General features: G+C 36.6%; 2 protein-coding genes across 63 annotated transcripts in view; one reads left to right on the top strand and one right to left on the bottom strand.

Annotated features, from left to right (window-relative positions):
- Window positions 1-20566, top strand: part of HDAC9 (histone deacetylase 9) — a 967336-nt gene that overhangs the window by 927280 nt on the left and 19490 nt on the right. For 25 of the 46 annotated variants that reach the window (XM_084977178.1, XM_084977190.1, XM_084977180.1 and 22 more), the window contains one exon: window positions 5148-7355. In XM_084977178.1, coding sequence (XP_084833304.1) covers window positions 5148-5542 — 395 coding nt within the window. In that variant the 3' untranslated portion in view covers window positions 5543-7355. Of the gene's footprint in view, window positions 1-5147; window positions 7356-20566 lie in introns of those variants that run through there. The other 21 variants (XM_084977200.1, XM_084977210.1, XM_084977211.1 and 18 more) reach the window with 1 other exon arrangement.
- Window positions 1-20566, bottom strand: part of LOC146400031 (uncharacterized) — a 179443-nt gene that overhangs the window by 45338 nt on the left and 113539 nt on the right. For 15 of the 17 annotated variants that reach the window (XR_014815927.1, XR_014815932.1, XR_014815926.1 and 12 more), the window contains one exon: window positions 15991-16088. Coding sequence is in view for 1 of the 17 variants with exons in the window: in XM_084977221.1 (XP_084833347.1) it covers window positions 15991-16088 (98 nt within the window). In the remaining 16 variants the exon portion in view is untranslated. Of the gene's footprint in view, window positions 1-15959; window positions 16091-20566 lie in introns of those variants that run through there. The other 2 variants (XR_014815941.1, XR_014815938.1) reach the window with 2 other exon arrangements.

Here is a 20566-nt window from a genome sequence, read left to right on the forward strand (position 1 = left end):
GTTAAGCCCTAAACTCTGGTGAATCCATGAACCTAGGCCCTTGTAAATCTCAGGTGTTAATAATCTCTAAGGTTAAAGGGATAGGAAGAGGTTTAGGTCAGTACCAGCTTCTTTTCCTATGGGAACATGGTATGTAATGACAAAAGGGACATTATTTTATTCACTCATTCTTTCATTCGTTTTTGCTATTTAGGGTGGCACCCATGGCATATGGAAGTTCCCAGGATAGGGGTCAAATCAGAGCTACAGCTGCCAGCCTATGCCTCAGCCACAGCAACACAGGATCTGAGCCGCATCTGCGACCTACACCACAGCTCATGGCAACACCAGATTCTTAACCCCCTGAACAAGGCCAGGATCAAACCTGCACCTTCATGGTTCCTAGCTGGGTTTGTTAGCTAAGCCATGATGGGGACTCCATGGGGACATTATTTTAGTGGCAAGAACAAATTTGAGAAGATGTGACTCTCTCCCAAAGGTGATGGAAGGGGAAGGTTTCTTGAGTCAGGACATTCTCAGAGTGTCAGAGGGCTTTGGTTGGGAAAACATTTGGTGGATGGGTTATTTCTGACACAGACCTTCCTGTGTCAACACGTAGCTGTTTTTTTCAAATTGATCATTACCAAGAAAAATCTAGTTTATGCCAAATTCTTACTGAACAGGACCTGCAAGATGTCCTCTCATGACTCCTGTCTGATCTAGAGATATCCACCTATGTCCCCCACTTCTAACTTTTGACTGTGCATTCCATTATCTAGTTTTTAACCTTTATTTTAGATTCCTTCTTTGATTTACCTCTATGAGACAAAACAAAAATACAGAATAATGAAAGCCAAATAGTCCCTCCAAAAAAGTAGTGAAGAGTAGGAAGATTTACAAAGTGGGAAAAGTGAGTAAGTGTAGAAGATATGATCAAAGAGGGAGGGTATGTGTCAGTTTTATTTTTTTTATTTTTATTTATTTATTTTTTGTCTTTTTGACATTTCTTGGGCCGCTCCCACGGCATATGGAGGTTCCCAGGCTAGGGGCCTAATCGGAGCCATAGCCACCAGCCTACGCCAGAGCCACAGCAACGCGGGATCCGAGCCGCGTCTGCGACCTACACCACAGCTCAAGGCAACGCCGGATCTTTAACCCACTGAGCAAGGGCAGGGATCGAACCTGCAACCTCACGGTTCCTAGTCGGATTCGTTAACCACTGTGCCACCACGGGAACTCCTATGTGTCAGTTTTAATGGAAAGCCTCTCTTTTGCTAGTTTTATTGCCTTATGAAAGCAACACAGTGGTAGCTGTTACTAATATTTTACTTTATGAATAGCAGCTCCTGAAAACTCTAGCAGTAAACCTTGGTTCATTTCTCTTATGTGCTAAGGGAGTATTATTCCCAAGCTAACAGATATGATTTTTCTTGCACATATGTGTCTATAAGGGAAAAAAAAAAAAACCTACCCGTCATGTGAAAATATAACCCATAAAGTGTGAGGTTTGAATTGGCTGCCTACTTCAGTCTTGCTATACCTATTTCCATTTCAGTTATTCTTCTTTACAAATAGAGATAGTGGCCTTATTAATGTAGAATATTTCCCTTGTTTTTATAGGCTTTGCTAGAATTGAATTTAAAAGTTTTGTGTTATTTCTGAAGAGCCTCATACATTTGGTGAAAAGCCAAATTTCTAACATTTAATCTTAACTTAGGATATTTTATACACATTAAATTTTATTCAAAAGGTCTCAGCTATTTAAAATCTTTCTCACTACTCACATGCATAATGGCTAAACTTTGAAGAATCATTGTCAGCCATTCTGCTGAATGATTATTATTAATGATTGTCCTTCTGTCCTGATTGTGTTTGGGGAGTAAAGATGTTTGTTTGGTTTGTGGCCAAGAGCTCTCTTCCTGAGGAAAAAGTACAATGTTTGAAAATTCAAGCTTGTGGTTATTCTAGGTATGCCATATTATCTAAAAGTAAGTGTTTGCTGACCTCTTCAAGGGTTTCTAGGCTGACAGAATAGTAAGATTTTCTGCCTTAACATTTATTCTGATATCTAAGAGTGCTAAGTAACATAATATCAGATGAATAACCACAATCATTGAGAATTAGAGCAGGAAGAGATCTTTATTATCACCCTCCTGTCATTTTATAAATGTGGACATTGTACCCCAGGATGATCCAGATGACTTCTTATGGGCTAGTATGGGGTCCCCAATATACAAGCTTTGACTTTTAGTTCAGGGCTCTATCTTAAATGGACCTCTAATTTATACTTTTTCTTCACTGAGCACTTGTCTCACTGATTGATACCATCATCAGTGACTTACCTGGTAACCAGGTCCTTGCAGTAGATTATGAAAAATGAAAGTAAAGTGAGAAATGAAGAGTAGAAAGAACTAGTCTAAATATGGATAACTCACTAGGTACAATGAACCCATGCCATAAAGTCAATAAATGGTGTATCACCTGAGTTACATGTCTAAGGTATAAGGGTAACTTGTTACCAAAGATGATTTCTTTGCTAAAGGGAAGAACATACATAATTCTTTTGCAATGTGCATAATTCTTTTGAGATTTTCATGGAATGAGTCTGTATTTATGTTTTTATGTGTTGTGGGAAAATGGTAGAGGAGGATTAAATAAAGCAGGACAGCAGGTTACAGAGGATAAAACATGTTGGAGACAGGCAGTCCTGGGTGAGGATTTTAGCTCCTCTGCTTGTTAGCCCTGTGACCTTAGGGAAAAAAACTACCTAATGTTGCCTACATAGTTGTCATGAGTATTAAATGAAATTATAAATGTGAAAATATGTAGCACAGTCCTTGGCATATATTGGGAGCTCAATAATGCTGGTTTCACTTTCCTTTAATTTATAAGAAAATTTAACCTATAATATTACCTGTTGTTTGTTAGAGGCCTCATTTAGTCACTACAGAGAAAGAAATAGTGACTTCCCGCATCACCCGCTTTGTGAATATTATGTGCTAAAGTAATGATTGATAATGATATTTTGTGAAACTCATTACATCTGAATGCACTTATAGATGGAATATAACATTTCCAACTTGGGTAAGATGATAATGACATTGTGATATAGAGAAATTATGGTCTTAGAATGGAACTGTAATGCAGAGTCACCTTTCAAAGTCGAAAGAGGTAAGAGGCTACTGATTTTAAAACAAGATACATTTCCATTGCTCACCTCTTAAACATCTCTTTAGTCCATATCTTCATTTCTATTCTATCACCTGCTTTTAGTTTAGACATCATCATTTCCTGACTGGACTTCTGACAGGATATAAAATTGGTTTTCCTGCCATCATTCTCATCACCTTCCAATCCGTCATCCATAATTTCTCCAGAGATATCTTTGAAAAACTTAAACCTGTTTCTTAAAAGGGCCACTCATCATCCATGGGTTGAAGGCCAAGATCGTTGGCATGTAATTCAAGACTGTATGTTGATTAACCCATGCCTACCACAGTGGTCTCTTTCATTACATTCCAAACTGCCTGCATTTCAGTGGACTGTGTGCCCCAATAAACAACAGAGACTTGAGTCTCTGCACAATTGTTTGTACCATAACTCCTGCCACGGGTACCTCACCACCTCCATCCTCCTCTGCTTCAGCTTGACCAACTTCTGATGGTCTTTCAAATACTTGGTCCAGTGTCATTTTTTTCTGGTAAGTCTTCTCTCACCTTTCTGGCATCAAAAGTATATGTTTCACATATATCCTCTTAGGATCACACAGGCCTTTTCCATACAGAATTGTCATTGTTTGTTAACTAAATGGGCTTTCTCAACTCAACTATGAACTTCTAGGTGTCAGGGAAGCACCTTTCTGTCTGTTCATTCAGTTAGAATTGCTATCATTTTGGTCCAAACTAAAAGCTGTATAATTCTGACTTTGGTTAGACTAGGTGATCACAGCGAGTAAAGCGGTAGCACTAAGGAGGTTCTGTGCAAGGGAGACTGAGTCTCCTCGCCTAACATGACATGACACCCATTCCTTTGTGATGCAGTAATATGATAAGTAAAGGCCAATCACGAAACGTGAGACCTGGAAGGAATCTAAGGTTATCCCACTGTTTTGAGAACCAGAAATAAGGTGCCAGAGAGCCTTGCGAGGGTAATAGAATGGTTAGTGGCAGAGTGGGTCTAGAACCCAGTTATCTTATTTCCCAATCCACTATTCACCCATTTGCCTTCTACTCTAGCATAAATTTTATTTTGTATATTTTTGGAAGAGAGCTAGCTCGGCATGTCCACTTCCTGCTTAATTGGTCAGGCTGCTAAGATAGTTTAAACCTGGTAATTCATGTCAGCACCTAGGAAGATTCTCCTGCTTTGAGTCGGGACTACTCAATGCTTCACAAAAAATAGCTTAGGGGCTGCAAGAAAGCCATTGACTCTGCTCTTTTCGTATTTATCCCACTGGCATGTTCTCATGAAATGACCTTCTATTTTCCTCTCGTTCTCCTTCTCTGCCTCAAAAAGAGAAACATCCGTATAACATATGGAAAGGCTCCAACATCAGCCAATGCATATATTAAAGTTTTAAATCAATTATTGTTCTAGTACACACCCTGGGGTTGAGAAAGAAAGAACATCCAGGACTAACAAACCTGATTGTTCTGGCAAAGTTGCCATTCTATTCATGCTGGCATTTCTGGCCTTTTCTTTTCCTTTAATATTCCAACCTAATTTTTTTTAAAAAAGTTAATGGCTCAAGTAGCAATTTTTAGAATTACTATTTCATTCAGTTTCTCCATAAGACTTCTACCTCCCAGTCTCTTGAGGGTTACCCAGAGGGCACGATGCCCAGAGTTTGCTTACTTAGTTGCAGAGACAGCTGTCAGTCTGATAGTGAGTTCATTAGACCACGGATTATTCCTCACTTTATTAACTTTGGAGCAAGGGGGAAACTCAGGCTTGGGAATATGAGCACTTCACAACTTGGCATTCTAGTATGAGAAAAACACTTAATCATAAGTTAAGAAATTAAATTACAACTGTGTATAACATTGTGGATTTTAACTTAACAACTACTCCGAGTTGGATCTAATACAATTCTGATTAATACTATTCTTACTAAAATTCCTATAACGTGTGATGCATAGTTTTGGTTTTTTGCTTTGTTTTGTTTTTAGGTAAATACTGGAAGTCAGTAAGGATGCTGGCTGTGCCAGGGGGCTGTGCTCTGGCTGGGGCACAGTTGCAGGAGGAAACAGAGACTGTTTCTGCTCTGGCCTCCCTGACAGTGGATGTGGAACAGCCTTTTGCTGGAGAAGACAGCAGGTATGAATCCAACATGGGGGAATCATTAAGGTCAGTAACATCCAGGCTCGTCATTAGCGTTCATGAACCTCTCTCCAGGCTCTCCTTCACCTGTCACCTCCACTTCCAGCACCTGTCTTCTCCTAAGCCACAGATGCCACAGAACATGCTGTCGGCTATCAAGAATTCATTTGTTTCATTCTTCATGGGAAATACAGAGCTGGAGCATGTGGTTGCAGTTCACAGAGAAATAGAAGGGATAAGATAGACGGTGAGAAAAATCACTCCTTGTTGGATAATTTAGGGCAAATCATTATGGAAAAAGCTTCTTGGGGGCTTAACTTCTTTCCTTAGTTCTCTCTCTTTTTCCAGATGTTATTTTTTTTCTTTCATCATTTTGAAAATACTGATATAACAAAGAGGGAAAAGGGGTGCAGAAATTGGAGGTATGGTTAGTTGTCTGGGTAGCTAAAATACATACAAGCTCCTTATGTGACTGTACCTGAGGTAAAACAACTAGATAAAGATGGGAGTTGTATCACAAGGAGACAGGAGTGTGTATAAAGAATGTGTAGTCTGATTTTAATTTACTTTAGGATAAGAAGGAGTTGATTTTAGTTAGACTTTATATGAATAGTTTTTAGAAAAAAAAATTAAGTTTACTTCTCCTTTTAAGAAATGTTTGTCAATTTGTACATTTCACAATTTGTTTTAAGTTTACTGTGACCAAAACCACCACAAATGTACTTACACTAACATTGGTGCTCTCTGTGGATGGCTTCAAAGTTACATTTACTTAATTTAAAAATGAATAGATGAGGCTTTACTAAAACTCTGCCAGCTTGCACTTTTAAATTGCTTCTGAGAATAAAATCGAACTCCCTCCATCAATAACATCACCATTAATTACACAGATCCTGCTACTAGTACATAGTTTGGCAATTTTCCCAAGAATGCACAAATTTGAACAGATTTAGCTTTCTTGCTTTTACTGGATATTCAGAGTTTAATGGATTTAACATCTTGCTTTGGGCAAGAGGAGGGGATACAATGAATAAGAGATTTCATTTTGATGCAAATATTTTTTCTTACTATAACCAATTAAAAAGATTACCAGTAGAAAAAAAAATTCTGACTATTGCATTAAAAGGCATCTTCATATGGGCATCTGGAGCATAAGAGAGAACGTGTTTTACATCTTTATAATATGAACTAACCCCCTGCTGTTCCCAGCTAAGAACCAAACCAAGTTCATAATCCAGAGGTGTTGCAGTTATTCCCAAGGCCAAGTACAGTTAGTTGTCTGTCATTTGAGGGCTGTAAAACTAAAGAAACTAACATCTGTTAGGGTTGAATATAAAAGGAGCATAGCTATTCTTTAAAATTCATTTAATATAGAGAAATGAAGCTAAATTCCAACCTGAGTGAAATGAATTGTAATTTTGCCCTTTAAATTGCAGAGCTTAGAATAATTAAGAATAGTAAGTCCTGTTGTGAGCCCTATGTAATGTAAAAATTTCAGCACTTTGGCAGAAATTGGCTCCATAAGCTTGCTTGTTGATCTTCAGGTAAATAGTGTGCTTGACCTCAGATAATCTACAGGGACTTGACCCTGGCTTCAGTTCAGAGTTATTTTTAAGCTTCATCTGATGGTAGAGAAAGAAGGGGAATGGGAATGTTTTGATGTACAGGGAGACAGAGTGGAAGCTTGTGTCCTGGCTGCATGTTTATCAGTTTTAGACAGATTGTATCTATTTTGATTGATTTTTCTTGTGAGACGGAAAATAGTTTTGCTTGAAATAGTTTCTGTGGCTTTGAACTCACTTTTTCAATAGGGGAAAAGAAGAATTTTTCTAGAACTGACTTATGCATTTCTGTTGAACCGTGCATGAATTTCATCAGAGAGTCGGACAGGGAGAACCCTTGAAAGCCGAAGAGCATTTCTTCTTAGGGGAAGGCTATCAGAATTGTCCCCCTACTCAATACAGGAAAGATGACTTTCAGAATGAAGTAAAGAAGTAGAAATATTCTTGGGCCTTTGTTATGAATGCCATATTATAAGTACACAGGAAATTGAAAAATTAGAAAAATCAGAGTGCTAAATGGATGGAAAAGGGTGAACGCAAGATTCTTTTTATAGGAAATTCTTGCCAGTTATTTTGGAGAATATATTGGTGTTTGGAGTGAGATGACTCATTTTGTACTAAGATTTTGGGTAAAGCAGTTCTTTTCCTGGCCAACTCATATCTGACTCATTTACCACTAGTGAATAAGGGATAAAATGCTCCTGGCTAAGAACCATTGTAAGTATTTTTTGTTCATTTTGGGAGGTGCTGTGGGGGAGATGACAACACCGTGTGGATACTCATTTCATTTTTATAACTCATTGATGGACCATGAAGAGTAAATTGTTAGAAAAAAGCTGGGGATTCATTTTGGGGACAACTGACTGAAGTACAGTTTTTAAAACATAATTTTCAGATGGCAGAGGATTTGAGCAGGAGAGAAATGATTGGTGGGTCAGCAAAAAACAAAAACAAAAGTCAAAAAAAATAATTAAGGGGTCATGGATATGTTCAAATAGATAGTACTGTTTAGAAAAGAGAATTGTTTAGAAAAGAGAATTGTGATCTAAGTTGTTTTCTTGTCAGGAGACTGCACCTTTTAAAAGATTAGTTTGCATTGGTTGGACATCTGTATGCTTCTACTTTGAAAAGGTCAGTTCTGTAGTGAGGTTTATTCTTGGATACCAGTTCAGGTTCTGCTAAAAATCAAAAGTCCTCTCTGGCAATCAAGACTTCAGAATGATCAACTATTAAGTTATTGGGAACATATTTACACTCCAGAATATCTGACTCTCTCACTTTTTTAATCACAACAAAAAGTTAGGTTTTCAAATATCAGTTTATTGATTATAATGTGAATCACATTCAATTTTCTTAATGCAATTAGATCTATTGTTCATTTAATCATTTCATCTTCAGCTTGTCAGCTTTTCTCATGAATGAGATGGTATCATTATTTAATGCAGGAGCATGAGAAAAATAATGCTTCTGAATCTGGCTATTTTGTTTTCTGAGTAACTATTGTATTCATGAATATTTTTAAAACATACACCGAGCTGGAAAAACCAAAGTATCATCTGCCTAAGCTGTCAGTCGTGCCTAGGACATTGATAAAGCCATTTTCCTATATCTGGAGATATATATAGAAATATAGACCACTATTAAATCCACATTCATTTCAGGGAGTTTCTGTCGTGGCACAGCGGAAATGAATCTGACTGGGAACCATGAGGTTGCAGGTTCCCTGACCTCGCTCAGTGGGTTAAGGATCTGGCGTTGCCCTGAGCTGTGGTGTAGATCTCAGACATGGCTCGGATCCCACGTTGCTCTGGCTGTGATGTAGGCTGGCGGCTACAGCTCCGATTAGACCCCTTGCCTGGGAACTTCCATATGCCACGGGTGCGGTCCTAGAAAAGATTAAAAAACAAAAAAATAAACAAAAAAAAAACCCACATTCATTTCTAGTAGAAGTACAACTTAGATTTCCATGCTTTAGGATTGTGTCCTAAAAGCTTCTGGAAGCTAAATGTTGCACCAATTATTCAGGTTTCTGATTTTTCTCTCTAATACTATTTCGAACACTTGTTTATCTAACCAGAAAAACATTTCAGTATAAATTTTACTCTGAACTTTCATCCAGTGTCAACAATGCCTTAGTTGAAAAGTGGACTGAGATTTGGAAGGTCCTGGTAGAAGGAAGGACAGTATGTCTCATCTTCTTTTCCTCCTCTTTCTAGGACTACTAGTTTACCTCTGTCTTCAGTGCCTTGGGGCATGTGTAAACTCTGACTTAGGCATTAAATCCAGTGCCAGTCTATTTCAGGTTTCCATTTGGAATTGTTTACAAACGATGTTTAATATGAAAAAGAAACACAATGGAATAGAATCAGAAGTAAAATAAGCTGCATGATAACTTTAGCTTCCTATCATCTCTCCATCTAGCTCCCCTCACTCTGTCTTCTTACCACTACACAGGAAGAGTAGAGTGTGATTCTAGAATCAGCTTGTCCAGCTTCAAATCCCATTTCCAACTTAATAATTTTGGATCAGGAGCAAATTACTTATCTTCCCTGGGCTTTATTTTCCTTCTCTTTAAAATGAGGGGAAAATTCCATAGGGTCTTGAGGATGAAATGAGACAATACATCTTAAGAACTTAACCCATAGTAAGTACTCAATAAATGTTGGCTTTTACTATCTTTTTCTATAATTTTCCTGATCATCAGTTTGCTCTATTTTTTCCCCTCCCTAATACATTGTTCACCATGCAGTGATTTATAATAGTAAAATATAGAGGCTATACTTGGACAGCTATATGTTTAACTCCTCACTGGGTAAATCAATAGTACTTGCTTAAAACAAAGTATCTGCAAATAATCACTGAGCAATAAACTGATTCATTTAACTAATCTGTGGTTAGCTGGCTTAATTCAAGAAATTTCAGTGCCCAGTACAATGTAGGTGATAAATAATTACTGAGTGAATAAATGAGTCCAAGATAGGAGACAAAAATATTGTTAAATTTGTAATGATACATGAGCTTTCTTGTCTCCTTATCTGTATTTCCTATGTTTTTTGAGAGAATCAGAATTTTTATCTTTATCCTTTTCAGATTCTTTTTTCATATGGGTCACTATATAGTATTGAGTAGATTTCCCTGTGCTATACAACAGGTCCAAGTTACTCATCCATTCCATATATAGTAGTGGGTATATACCAATCCTACCTCCTAATCCATCCCTTAGATCAATGTTTCCCCTTTGGTAACCATAAATTTGGTTTTGAACTCTGAGTATGTTTCTATTTGTAAGGTTTTTTTTTTATCATTTTTATCAGATTCCACATATTAGTGATCTCACATGATACCTATTTTTCTCATTCTGACATTTCACTTGGTATGATAATCTCTGGGTCTCTGTTGCTGCAAATGGTGTTATTTCATTCTTTTTTATGGCTGAATACTATTCCATTGAATATTATACTACATCCTCTTCATCCATTCCTCTGTTGATGGACATTTAGGTTGCTTCCATGTCTTGGCTATTGTAAATATTGCTGCAGTGAACACTGGGGTTCAGGTATCTTTTCGAATTATGTTTTTTTCTTGATAGATGCCCAGGAGTTGGGTTATTGGATCATATGGTAGTTCTACATTTAGTTTTTTAAGGAACCTCCATACTGTTCTCCATAGTGGCTGTACCAATTTACATTCCCACCAGCAGTGTAGGAGAGTTTCTTTTTCTCCATTGGATACCCAGCATTTATTGTTTGTAGATTTATTAATGATGGCCATTCTGATTGGTATGAGGTGATACTTATGATTTGCATTTCTCTAATAATTAATGATGTTGAACATCTTCTCAATTGCTTTTTTGCCAGTATTATGTTTTCTCTGGAGAAATGTCTGTTAGATCTTCTGACCATTTTTTGATTGGGTTGTTTTTTTGAAATAAAGCTGTATGATATGTTTATATATTTTGGAGATTAATCTTTTTTTGTTGCTTTGTTGGCAAATATTTCTTTCCATTCTGTGGGTTGTTTTTTTTTTTTTTTAATGGTTTCTTTTGGTGTGCAAAAGCTTTTAAGTTTAATTAGGTCCCATATGTTTGTTGTTGGTTTTATTTTCATTACTCTAGGAGGTGGACCCAAAAATATATTGCTGAAATTTATGTCAATGGGTGTTCCATCTGTGCTTTTCCTCTAAAAGTTTTATAGTATCTGGTCTTCAATGCATTTCAAGTTTATTTTTGTGTACAGTACAAGAGAATTTTTCTAAGTTCATTCTTTTTTTTTTTTCCTTTTACATCCACACCTGTAGCATGTGGAAGTTCCTGCACTAGGGGCTGGATTAGAGCTGTAGCTATAGGCCTGTGCAACAGCCACAGCATCCAGCACCAGATCCAGGCTACATCTGTAAACTTCAGCACAACTTGCAGCAACACTGGATCCTTAAACCACTGAGCAAGACCAGAGATTTAACCCATATCTTCACGGACACTATGTCAGGTTTTTAACCCACTGAGCCACAACAGGAACTCCTAATTTCATTCTTTTACATGAAGCTGTCCAGTTTTCCTAGCACCATTTATTGAAGAGTGTCTTTTCTCCACTGTATATTTTTGCCTCTTTTGTCAAAGATTAACTGACCATATATGTGTAGTTTTATTTCTGGATTTTCTATCCTGTTCCAGTGCCTGTACTATACTGTTTTAATGACTGTAGCTTTGTAGGATAGTCTTAAATCTGAGAGACTGATTCCTCCATCTCTCTTTTTTTTTTTTTTTTTCCTCTAGATTGCTTGGCTCTTAGAGGTCTTTTGTACAAGTCTGCCTACAAATTAAAGAATTTGTTTGCTCTAATTCTATGAAAAATGCCACTGGTAATTTATTTTTTTATTTAAAAAATTTTAGGGCCATACCTGCAGCATATAAATTCCTAGGTTAGGGGTTGAATTGGAGCTGCAGCTGCCAGCCTATGCCACAGTCACTGTAAGGCAAGAGCTAAGCTACAGCTGCAACCTATACCCCAGCTCATGGCAATACCAGATCCTTAACCCACTGAAGAAGACCAGGTATCGAAGCCACATCCTCATGTATACTAGTCAGATTCATAACCTACAGAGCCACAATGGAATTCCACCATTGGTAATTTAAGGGAGACTGCACTGAATCTGTAGATTACCTTGGGAAGTATAGTCATTTTGATGGTATTGAGTCTTATAATCCAAGAACACGGTATTTTTTTCCATCTGTGTCATCTTCAGTTTCCTTCATCAGTGTCTTATAGTTTTCAGAGTACAAGTCTTTTGTCTCTTTATGTAGGTTTATTCCTAGGTATTTTATTCTTTTGATGCAATGGTAAATGGGATGTTTTCTTAATTTATCTTTTAATGTTAATGTATGGAAATGCAAGAGATTTTCATGTTATTAATTTTGTATCTTGCAACTTACTGAATTCATTGATGAGCATGTTTTCTGGGAGCATCTTTAGAATTTTCTATGTACAGTCATCTGCAGAATGTGACAGTTTCACTTCTTTTCCAATTTGGACTTCTTCTTATTTCTCTTTCTTTTTGGGGATGAATAATATTTCACTGTACCACATTTCTTTTAACCTGTTCATCCATTGATGGTTGCTTCCATGTCTTGGCTATCATAAATTATTCTTAAATGAACATGAAGATGCATGTATCTGTTCAAGTTAGTATTTTAATTTTCTTTGAAAATGGTAGTTCAATTTTTCATTTTATTTTAGGAACCTTCTAAATGTTCTCCACAATAGCTGCATCAATTTACATTCTTTTTTTTTTTTTTTGTCTTTTTTGTCTTTTTAGGGCCGCACCTGTGGCATATGGAGGTTCCCAGGCGAGGTGTCTAATCGGAACTGCATTAGCCAGCCTACGCCACAGCCACAGCAGTGCAGGATCCAAACCGTGTCTGTGACCTACTACCACAGCTTATGGCAATGCCAGATCCCCAACCCACTGAGTAAGGCCAGGGAACAAACCTGCAACTTCATAGTTCCCAGTGGGATTCATTTCTGCTGTGCCATGATGGGAACTCCTACATTCTTGCTAACAGTGTACAAGTGTTCCTCTTCCTCCTATTCTTGTCATCACTTGTTTTTTCTTCTCATTTTGATAATGGCAAGTGTGAGGTGGTATCTCGTTATGGTTTTGATTGGCATTTCCATGATGATTAGTGATACTGAGCATCTTTTTATATACCTATTGGTCATCTGTAGGTCTTTGGAAAAATATCTATTCAGATCTTCAGCCATTTAGGGTGGTTGTGAGTAAAGCTGCTATGAAGTTTTTTTTAATTGTGAAAAAGACAGGAGTTCCCGTCATGGCGCAGTGCTTAACAAATCTAAGAACCATGAGGTTGAGGGTTCGATCCCTGGCCTTGCTCAATGGGTTTAGGATCCGGCATTGCCGTGAGCTGTGGTGTAGGTCACAGACGCGGCTCAGATCCCTCATTGCTGTGGCTCTAGCATAGGCCAGCGGCTACAGCTCTGATTGATTAGACCCCTAACCTTGGAACCTCCATATGCCATGGGAGCAGCCCTAGAAAAGGTAAAAAGACAAAAAAATTGTGGAAAAAACGTAAGATTTAAAATGTGAAACATTTTAAAGTATATTGTTCAGGAGTGTTAACTATATGGCCACTGTCTTGCAACATATGTGTAGAACTTTTTTTTTTTTTTTTTTTTTTTTTGGCTGCCCCATGACATATGAAGTTCCTGGGCCAGGGATCAGATTTGAGATTTTGAGCTACAGCAATACCAGATCCTTAACACATGGTGCCAGTTTGGGGATCAAACCTGCGTTCCAGCATTCCTAAGATGCTGCTGATCCCATTGTGCCACAGCAGGAGCTCTTCTCCAGAACTTTTTTCATCTTGCAAAACCAAAACTATATCTATTAAACTACTTCCCTTTTCCAAACTCCCCATCTCCCCATCTCCCAGTAACCACTATTCTACTTTTTCAGAATCTGACTACTTAGATAACTCATCTAAGTGGAATCATGCAGTTTTTGCCTTTGGCTTACTTCACTTAACATAATATCCTCAAGGTTCATCCCTGTCATGGCAAATGACAAGATTTCTGTCTTTTTAATGGCTGAGTAATATTTCATTGTATGTGTATACCATATTTTCTTTACTCATTCATCTGACAATGGACATTTAGGTTGCCTCCACCTCTTGGCTATTGTGAATATTGCTTCAGTGAACATAGGTGAGTAATTATCTCTTCAAAATCCTGCTGTGAGTTCTGTGAATTCTAGAAGTGGAATTTCTAGATAGTATGGTAATCCTGTTTTTAATTTTTTGAGGAAGCTAAGTCCATGTGAAATATTTATACAAGTTTTTACTTTTTGAACACAAGCACTCAGTTTTCATCAACATATACCTAGGAGCGAGATTTGCCAGGTTATAGGGAAGCCATGTTTTACTTTATGAAAAAAACTTCAAAATGGCTTTCCAAAATGGGTATGCCATTTTTCATTCCCATCACTGAAGAAAGACAGTTTCAATTGATTTATATCCTCACATGTACTTTGTATAATCAGTCCTTCTAATTATAGACTTTCTACTGGATATGTAAATAGTATTCCACTGTGCTTTAAGATTTTCTTGAGAGCCATATTCATATCCACATCAGGCCTTCTTGGCACATACCCTCCCTTCTGATTGGAATACTTAATTTATCTTCCTTCTTCTCTCACTGACCCTATACTTTGCCTCCCTATTCTTTTGCACTTATCTTTTAGATATTAGATCAAATATCACTTCCTTTTCTTAGAGAATGCTTACTAACCATCAATCACAAAATTAGATCAGGTCCTTCTGCTATACTTTATTGACTCCTCTATAATTCTAGTACCTAGTAGAGATCCAGGTCACATCATAGAAACTCAGTATTTTTTGAATCAGTGAAAACTTCAGTAAACTGGGGAGGGCCTGAATTGGTGGAGATGAGGGGCTTTGGAGTTGTCACAGCTCTGAGAAGGTAAACTATGGCAGCATTCTGGAAAGCAGTTTACTGTCATTTACTATATATGAAACTTAAGACCTGGTAATCTTGCTCCTGGGAATGTATAATGAAAACATTTTCATCTAGGGTCATTAGAGTACATGTAGGTAGAAGTTCACTATAGCTTTTTCATGGTGGGTAGAGTAGGATGTGTCAAACCCAGTGTCCATTATTGGATGAACAAATAGTTAAAATGTAGTGTGAACTATGGAGGAGATGTCATGTAGTACTCAGCAGCTAGAGACTACATACATAACTTTATACAGTTATGCTTATGTAATAAATACAGTACTGGTGATAAAGTAAAGCAACAGAAATGATACATGCGTATATAAAAATAAAATTTATGTAAAATAATATATAACTTTAACAAACATCCTATAAACAGAATAACATACGTAACAGGCATTAGATTGCTTCCCATGGAGGAAGAAGAGAGTATAGGGATTAAATAAACCAAAAAGAAATCTACCTTAAAAAATAACATTACTTGGAGTTCCCTGGTGGCTCAACAGGTTAAGGATCCGGTATTGTCACTACTGTGGCACATATTTGATCCCTGGCCCTAGAACTTCCACAATTCATGAGTATAGCCAAAAAATAGTAAAATTATCAATATAAATCAATAATGTCTCAAAAATCATAAGAGAATAAATACCCATTCAAGTTAAAGTACAGAAATTTAATTTTATGCTATATCTATCTCAAATTAAATTCTTTTTATTTTTACAAATTATCTTAACTAATATGACTGCTGGACTGAACTGATATATCATTAATATAAAATATTGCCCTTCATTGTTAGAGCACCATGTATGTTCACTGTGAAATTGGCTTGCTGTAATAGAATTTTGTGTCTTTCAATCAGCTGAACTATTGTACTGAAAATTATCTGTGAAGGTTTTATTTTACACATATTCCTGACCTTCCTATGTCTGCACCTCACCTAACTGCAAATGGAATTAAATCTAAATATGTAAAGATTTATCTCTCCCCTTTACCCATCCCTTTTCATAACTGTGCTTTTGTTAATCAAGATAAACTTGGTATGTGTTCAGACATGATTGAATTAGGGAGCACTCACATTTCCAGAGTACTGCTTCTCACTCTCTCACCTGAAACAGCCATTGAAGAACGTCAGCAACAATGGGGAACAGTCATCACAAGAGAGGTTACAACTCTGTTGACTGCAACAGGGAAACCACACCAAAACCTATAAAAATGAAATGGCAGAGAACTATAAATCAGATAAGGGAATAAGAAAAAAAAAAACAAAAACAGCTAGGTGATATGGAGATTATCAGCCTCCAGGAAAAAGACTAGACTGATGATGCTGACGATAATGCAAGACATTGGAAATAAACTGGAGGCAAAGATGGATAATTTACAGCAAACACTGAGCAAAGAAATACAAGATTTAAAACCTAAGCAAGCAGAGATGCAAACAATAACTGAAATAAAAAACTGCATTAGAAGCAACCAACAGCAGAATACAGGAGGCAGAAGAACGAATAAGCAAGGTGGAGGACAGACTAGTGGAAATCATGGTTGCAGAACAGAAAAGAGAAAAAAAACTGAAAAGAAATGAAAACAGTCTAAGAGAACTCTGGGACAAGGTTCAACACACCAACATCCTTATTATATGGGTGCCAGAAGGAGAAGAGAGAAAGGGACAGAGAAGTTATTCAGAGAGATAATAGCCAAAAACTTTTCTAACATGAGCAAAGAAGCACTCACTCACTCAAATCCAGGAAGCACAACGAGTACCATATAAAATAAACCCAAAGAGGAGTACACTGAGACACATATTAATCAAACTAACCAAAATTAAAGACAAAGAGAAAATCCTGAAAGCAGCTAGGGAAAAGAAACAAATAACATACAAGGGAACCCCAATAAGGTTATGGGCAGATTTTTCAACAGAAACTCTGCAGGCTAGAAGGGAGTGGCATGACATACTTCAAGTGATGAAAGGAAAAACTCTCCAACCAAGATTACTTTACTCATCAAGGCTCTCATTCAGATTTGAAGGAGAAATCAAAAGCTTTACAGATAAGCAAAAGTTGAGAGAATTCAGCAACACTAAATCAGCTTTACAAAAAATACTAAAGAAACTTCTTTACACAGAAAAGGCCACAACTAGAAACAAAAATACCACAAATGACAAGGCTCACCAGTAAAGGAATATAAAGTCAAGGTATGAAATCATACATGCACAAATATGCTACCAAAATCAGAAATTGTTAGAAGAGGAGGGTACAAATGCAGGACACTGGAGATGCACTTGCAATTAACAGACCAACAAATTAAAACAATCTCATATGTATATAGACTCCTATATCAAAACTTCAGGGTAACTGCAAATCAAAAATCTATAATTGATACACATGTGAATAAGAAAAATCAACTCAAATACAACACTAAAGATAGTCATCAAACCACAAGAGGACAGAACAGAGAAGAAGTGAAGAAGAAAGAGCAACAAAAACAAATCCAAAACAGTTAATAAAATGGCAATAAGAACATACATATCAATAATTACCTTAAATGTAAATGGATTAAAGACATAGACTAGCTGAATGGATACAAAAACAAGATCCATAAATATGCTGTCTTCAAGAGATCCACTTCACTTATAGGGACACATACAAATTGAAAGTGAGAGGATGGAAGAAAATATTCTTTTGATTGATGGAATCAAAAGAAAGCTGGGTTAGCAATACTCATATCAGAAAAAAATAGACCTTAAAATAAAGAATATTATAAGAGACAAGGAAGGACTTTACATAATGACTGAAGGATTAATCCAAGAAGAAGATATAACAATTGTAAATATATATATACCCAACATAGGATCACCTCAATATATAAGGCAAGTGCTAACAACCTTAAAAGGAGAAATTGACAATAACACAATAATAGTGGGGGAATTTAACACCCCACTTAGCAATGGACAGATCATCCAGATAGAAAATCAACAAGGAAACACAGGCCTTAAATGAAGCATTAGATCAGATGGACTTAATAGATCTTTATAGGACATTCCATCCAAAAGCAGCAGAATACACATTCTTCTCAAGTGCACACAGAACATTCTCTAGAATTAATCACATTCTGGGCCACAAATCAAGCCTCAATAACTTTAAGAAAATTGAAATCATATCCATCTTTTCTGTCTACAGCACTAAGTGATTGGAAATCAACAACAAGAAAAAACTGCAAAAAACACAAACACATGGAAACATGCTACTAAACAACCAATGGATCACTGAAGAAATCAAAGAGGAAATTAAAAAATACCTAGAAGAAATGACAACAAAGATACAACACTCCAAAACCTATGGAATGCATCAAAAGCAGTTCTAAAAGAGAAGTTTATAGCAATACAATCCTACCTCAGGGAACAAGAAAAAGCTCAAATAAACAACCTAACTTTACATCTAAAGCAGCGAGAGAGAGAAGAACAGACAAGACCTAAAGTTAGCAGAAGGGAAGAAATTATAGCAGAAGAGCAGAAATAAATGAAATAGAAACAAAGAAAACCATAGAAAAGATCAAAAAAATTAAAATTGGTTCTTACAAAGGATCGTCAAAATTGATAAACTCTTACCCCAATTCATCAACAAAAATAGAGGACTCAAGTCAATAAAATTAGAAATGAAAACAGAGAAGTTACAATGGACATCACAGAAATACAAAGGGTCATAAGAGACTACTACATGCAACTGTATGCCAGTAAAATGGAAAATCTAGAAAAAACGAACAAATTCTTAGAAAAGTGCAATGCTCCAAGACAAACCAAGATGAAATAGAAAAGATGAATGGACCAGTAACAAGTACTGAAACTGAAACTGTGATTAAAAAACTTCCAACAAACAAAAGTCCAGGACCAAATGGCTTCACAGGCAAATTCTATCAAACATTTAGAGAAGAATTAACACCTATCCTTCTGAAACTATTCCAAAAAATTGCAGAGAAAGGAACACTCCCAAACTCATTCTATGAGGCCACCATCACACTGATACCAAAACCAAAGATACCACAAAAAAAGAAAATTACAGGCCAATTTCACTGAAGAACATACATGGAAAAATCCTCAACACAATACCAACAAATTGACTCCAACAATACATTAAAAGGGTTGTACATCATGATCAAGAGGGATTTATCCCAGGGATGCAAGGATTCTTCAATATCCAAAAATCAATCAGTGTGATATACTACATTAACAAACTAAAGAATAAAAACCATATGATCCTTTCAATAGATGCACAAAAAGCCTTTGACAAAATCCAACACCCATATGTGATAAAAACCCTTCAGAAAGTGGGCATAGAGGGAACCTATCTCAAGATAATAAAGGCCATATATGACAAACCCAGAGCTAACATCATTGTCAATGGTGAAAAGCTAAAATAATTCCTATTGAGATCAGGAACAAGACAGGATGTCTGCTCCTGCCACTACTATTCAACATAGTTTTGGAAGTCCTAGCCATGGCAATCAGAGAAAAAGAGATAAATCCAAATTGGACAGGAAGAAGTAAAACTATCACTATTTTATTTTATCTAAAAAATCCTAAAGAAGCTACTAGAAAACTGTTAGAGCTCATCGATGAATTTGGCCAAGTCGCAGGATATGAAATTAATACATAGAAATCAACTGCATTTCTATATACTAACAATGAAAGGTCAGAAAGAGAAATTAGGGAAACAATACCATTTACCATTGCATCAAAAAGAATAAAATACTTAGGAATAAACCTACCTAAAGAGACAAAAGACCTGTACTCTGAAAACTTTAAGATGCTGATGAAAGAAATCAAAGATGACACAAACAGATGGAAACACATACCATGCTCTTGGATTGGAAGAGTCAATATTGTCAAAATGACTATACTACCCAAGGCAATCTACAGATTCAATGCAATCCCTATCAAACTACCAAGGACATTTTTCACAGAACTAGGACAAAATATTTTAAAGTTTGGACGCACAAAAGACCCAGAATCGCCAAAGCCATCCTGAGAAAGAAAAATGGAGCTGGAGGAATCAGGGTCCCTGACTTCAGACTACACTACAAAGTTATAGTCATCAAAACTGTGTCATCACAAAGACAGAAATATAGATCAGTGGAACAGGATAGAATTAAGCCCAGAATTAAACCCATGCACCTACAGTCAACTAACTATGACAGAGAAGGCAACAGACCCTTCAATAAGTGGTGCTGGGAAAACTGGACAGCCACATCTAAAAGAATGAAATTAGAACTCTCCCTAACACCATACACAAAAATAGACTCGAAATGTATTAAAGACCTAAATATAAGACCAGATACTATAAAACTCTGAGAGGAAAACATAAGCCAAACACTCTCTGACATAAACCATAGCAGTGTCTTCCCAGATCTACCTCCTAGAATAATGACAATAAAAACAAAAATAAACAAATGAGACTTAATTAAACTTAAAAGTTTCTGGATGACAAAAGAAACCCTAAACAAAAAGAAAAGACAACCAACAGAATGGGAGAAAATCTTTGCAAATAAATTGACCGACAAGGGATTAATCTCCAAAATTTATAAACAGCTCCTGCAGCTCAATACCAAAAAAACAAACAATCCCCTCAAAAAGTGGGCAGAAGGTCTAAACAGACAATTCTCCAAAGAAGACATACAGATGGCCAAAAAACA

This window comes from Sus scrofa, chromosome 9 (assembly GCF_054392235.1).
Source record: "Sus scrofa isolate SSC_HxYL_T2T_F1_AM1 chromosome 9, Sscrofa_HxYL_maternal_Yorkshire_Landrace_v2.0, whole genome shotgun sequence".
In the NCBI taxonomy this organism is placed as follows: domain Eukaryota; kingdom Metazoa; phylum Chordata; class Mammalia; order Artiodactyla; family Suidae; genus Sus; species Sus scrofa.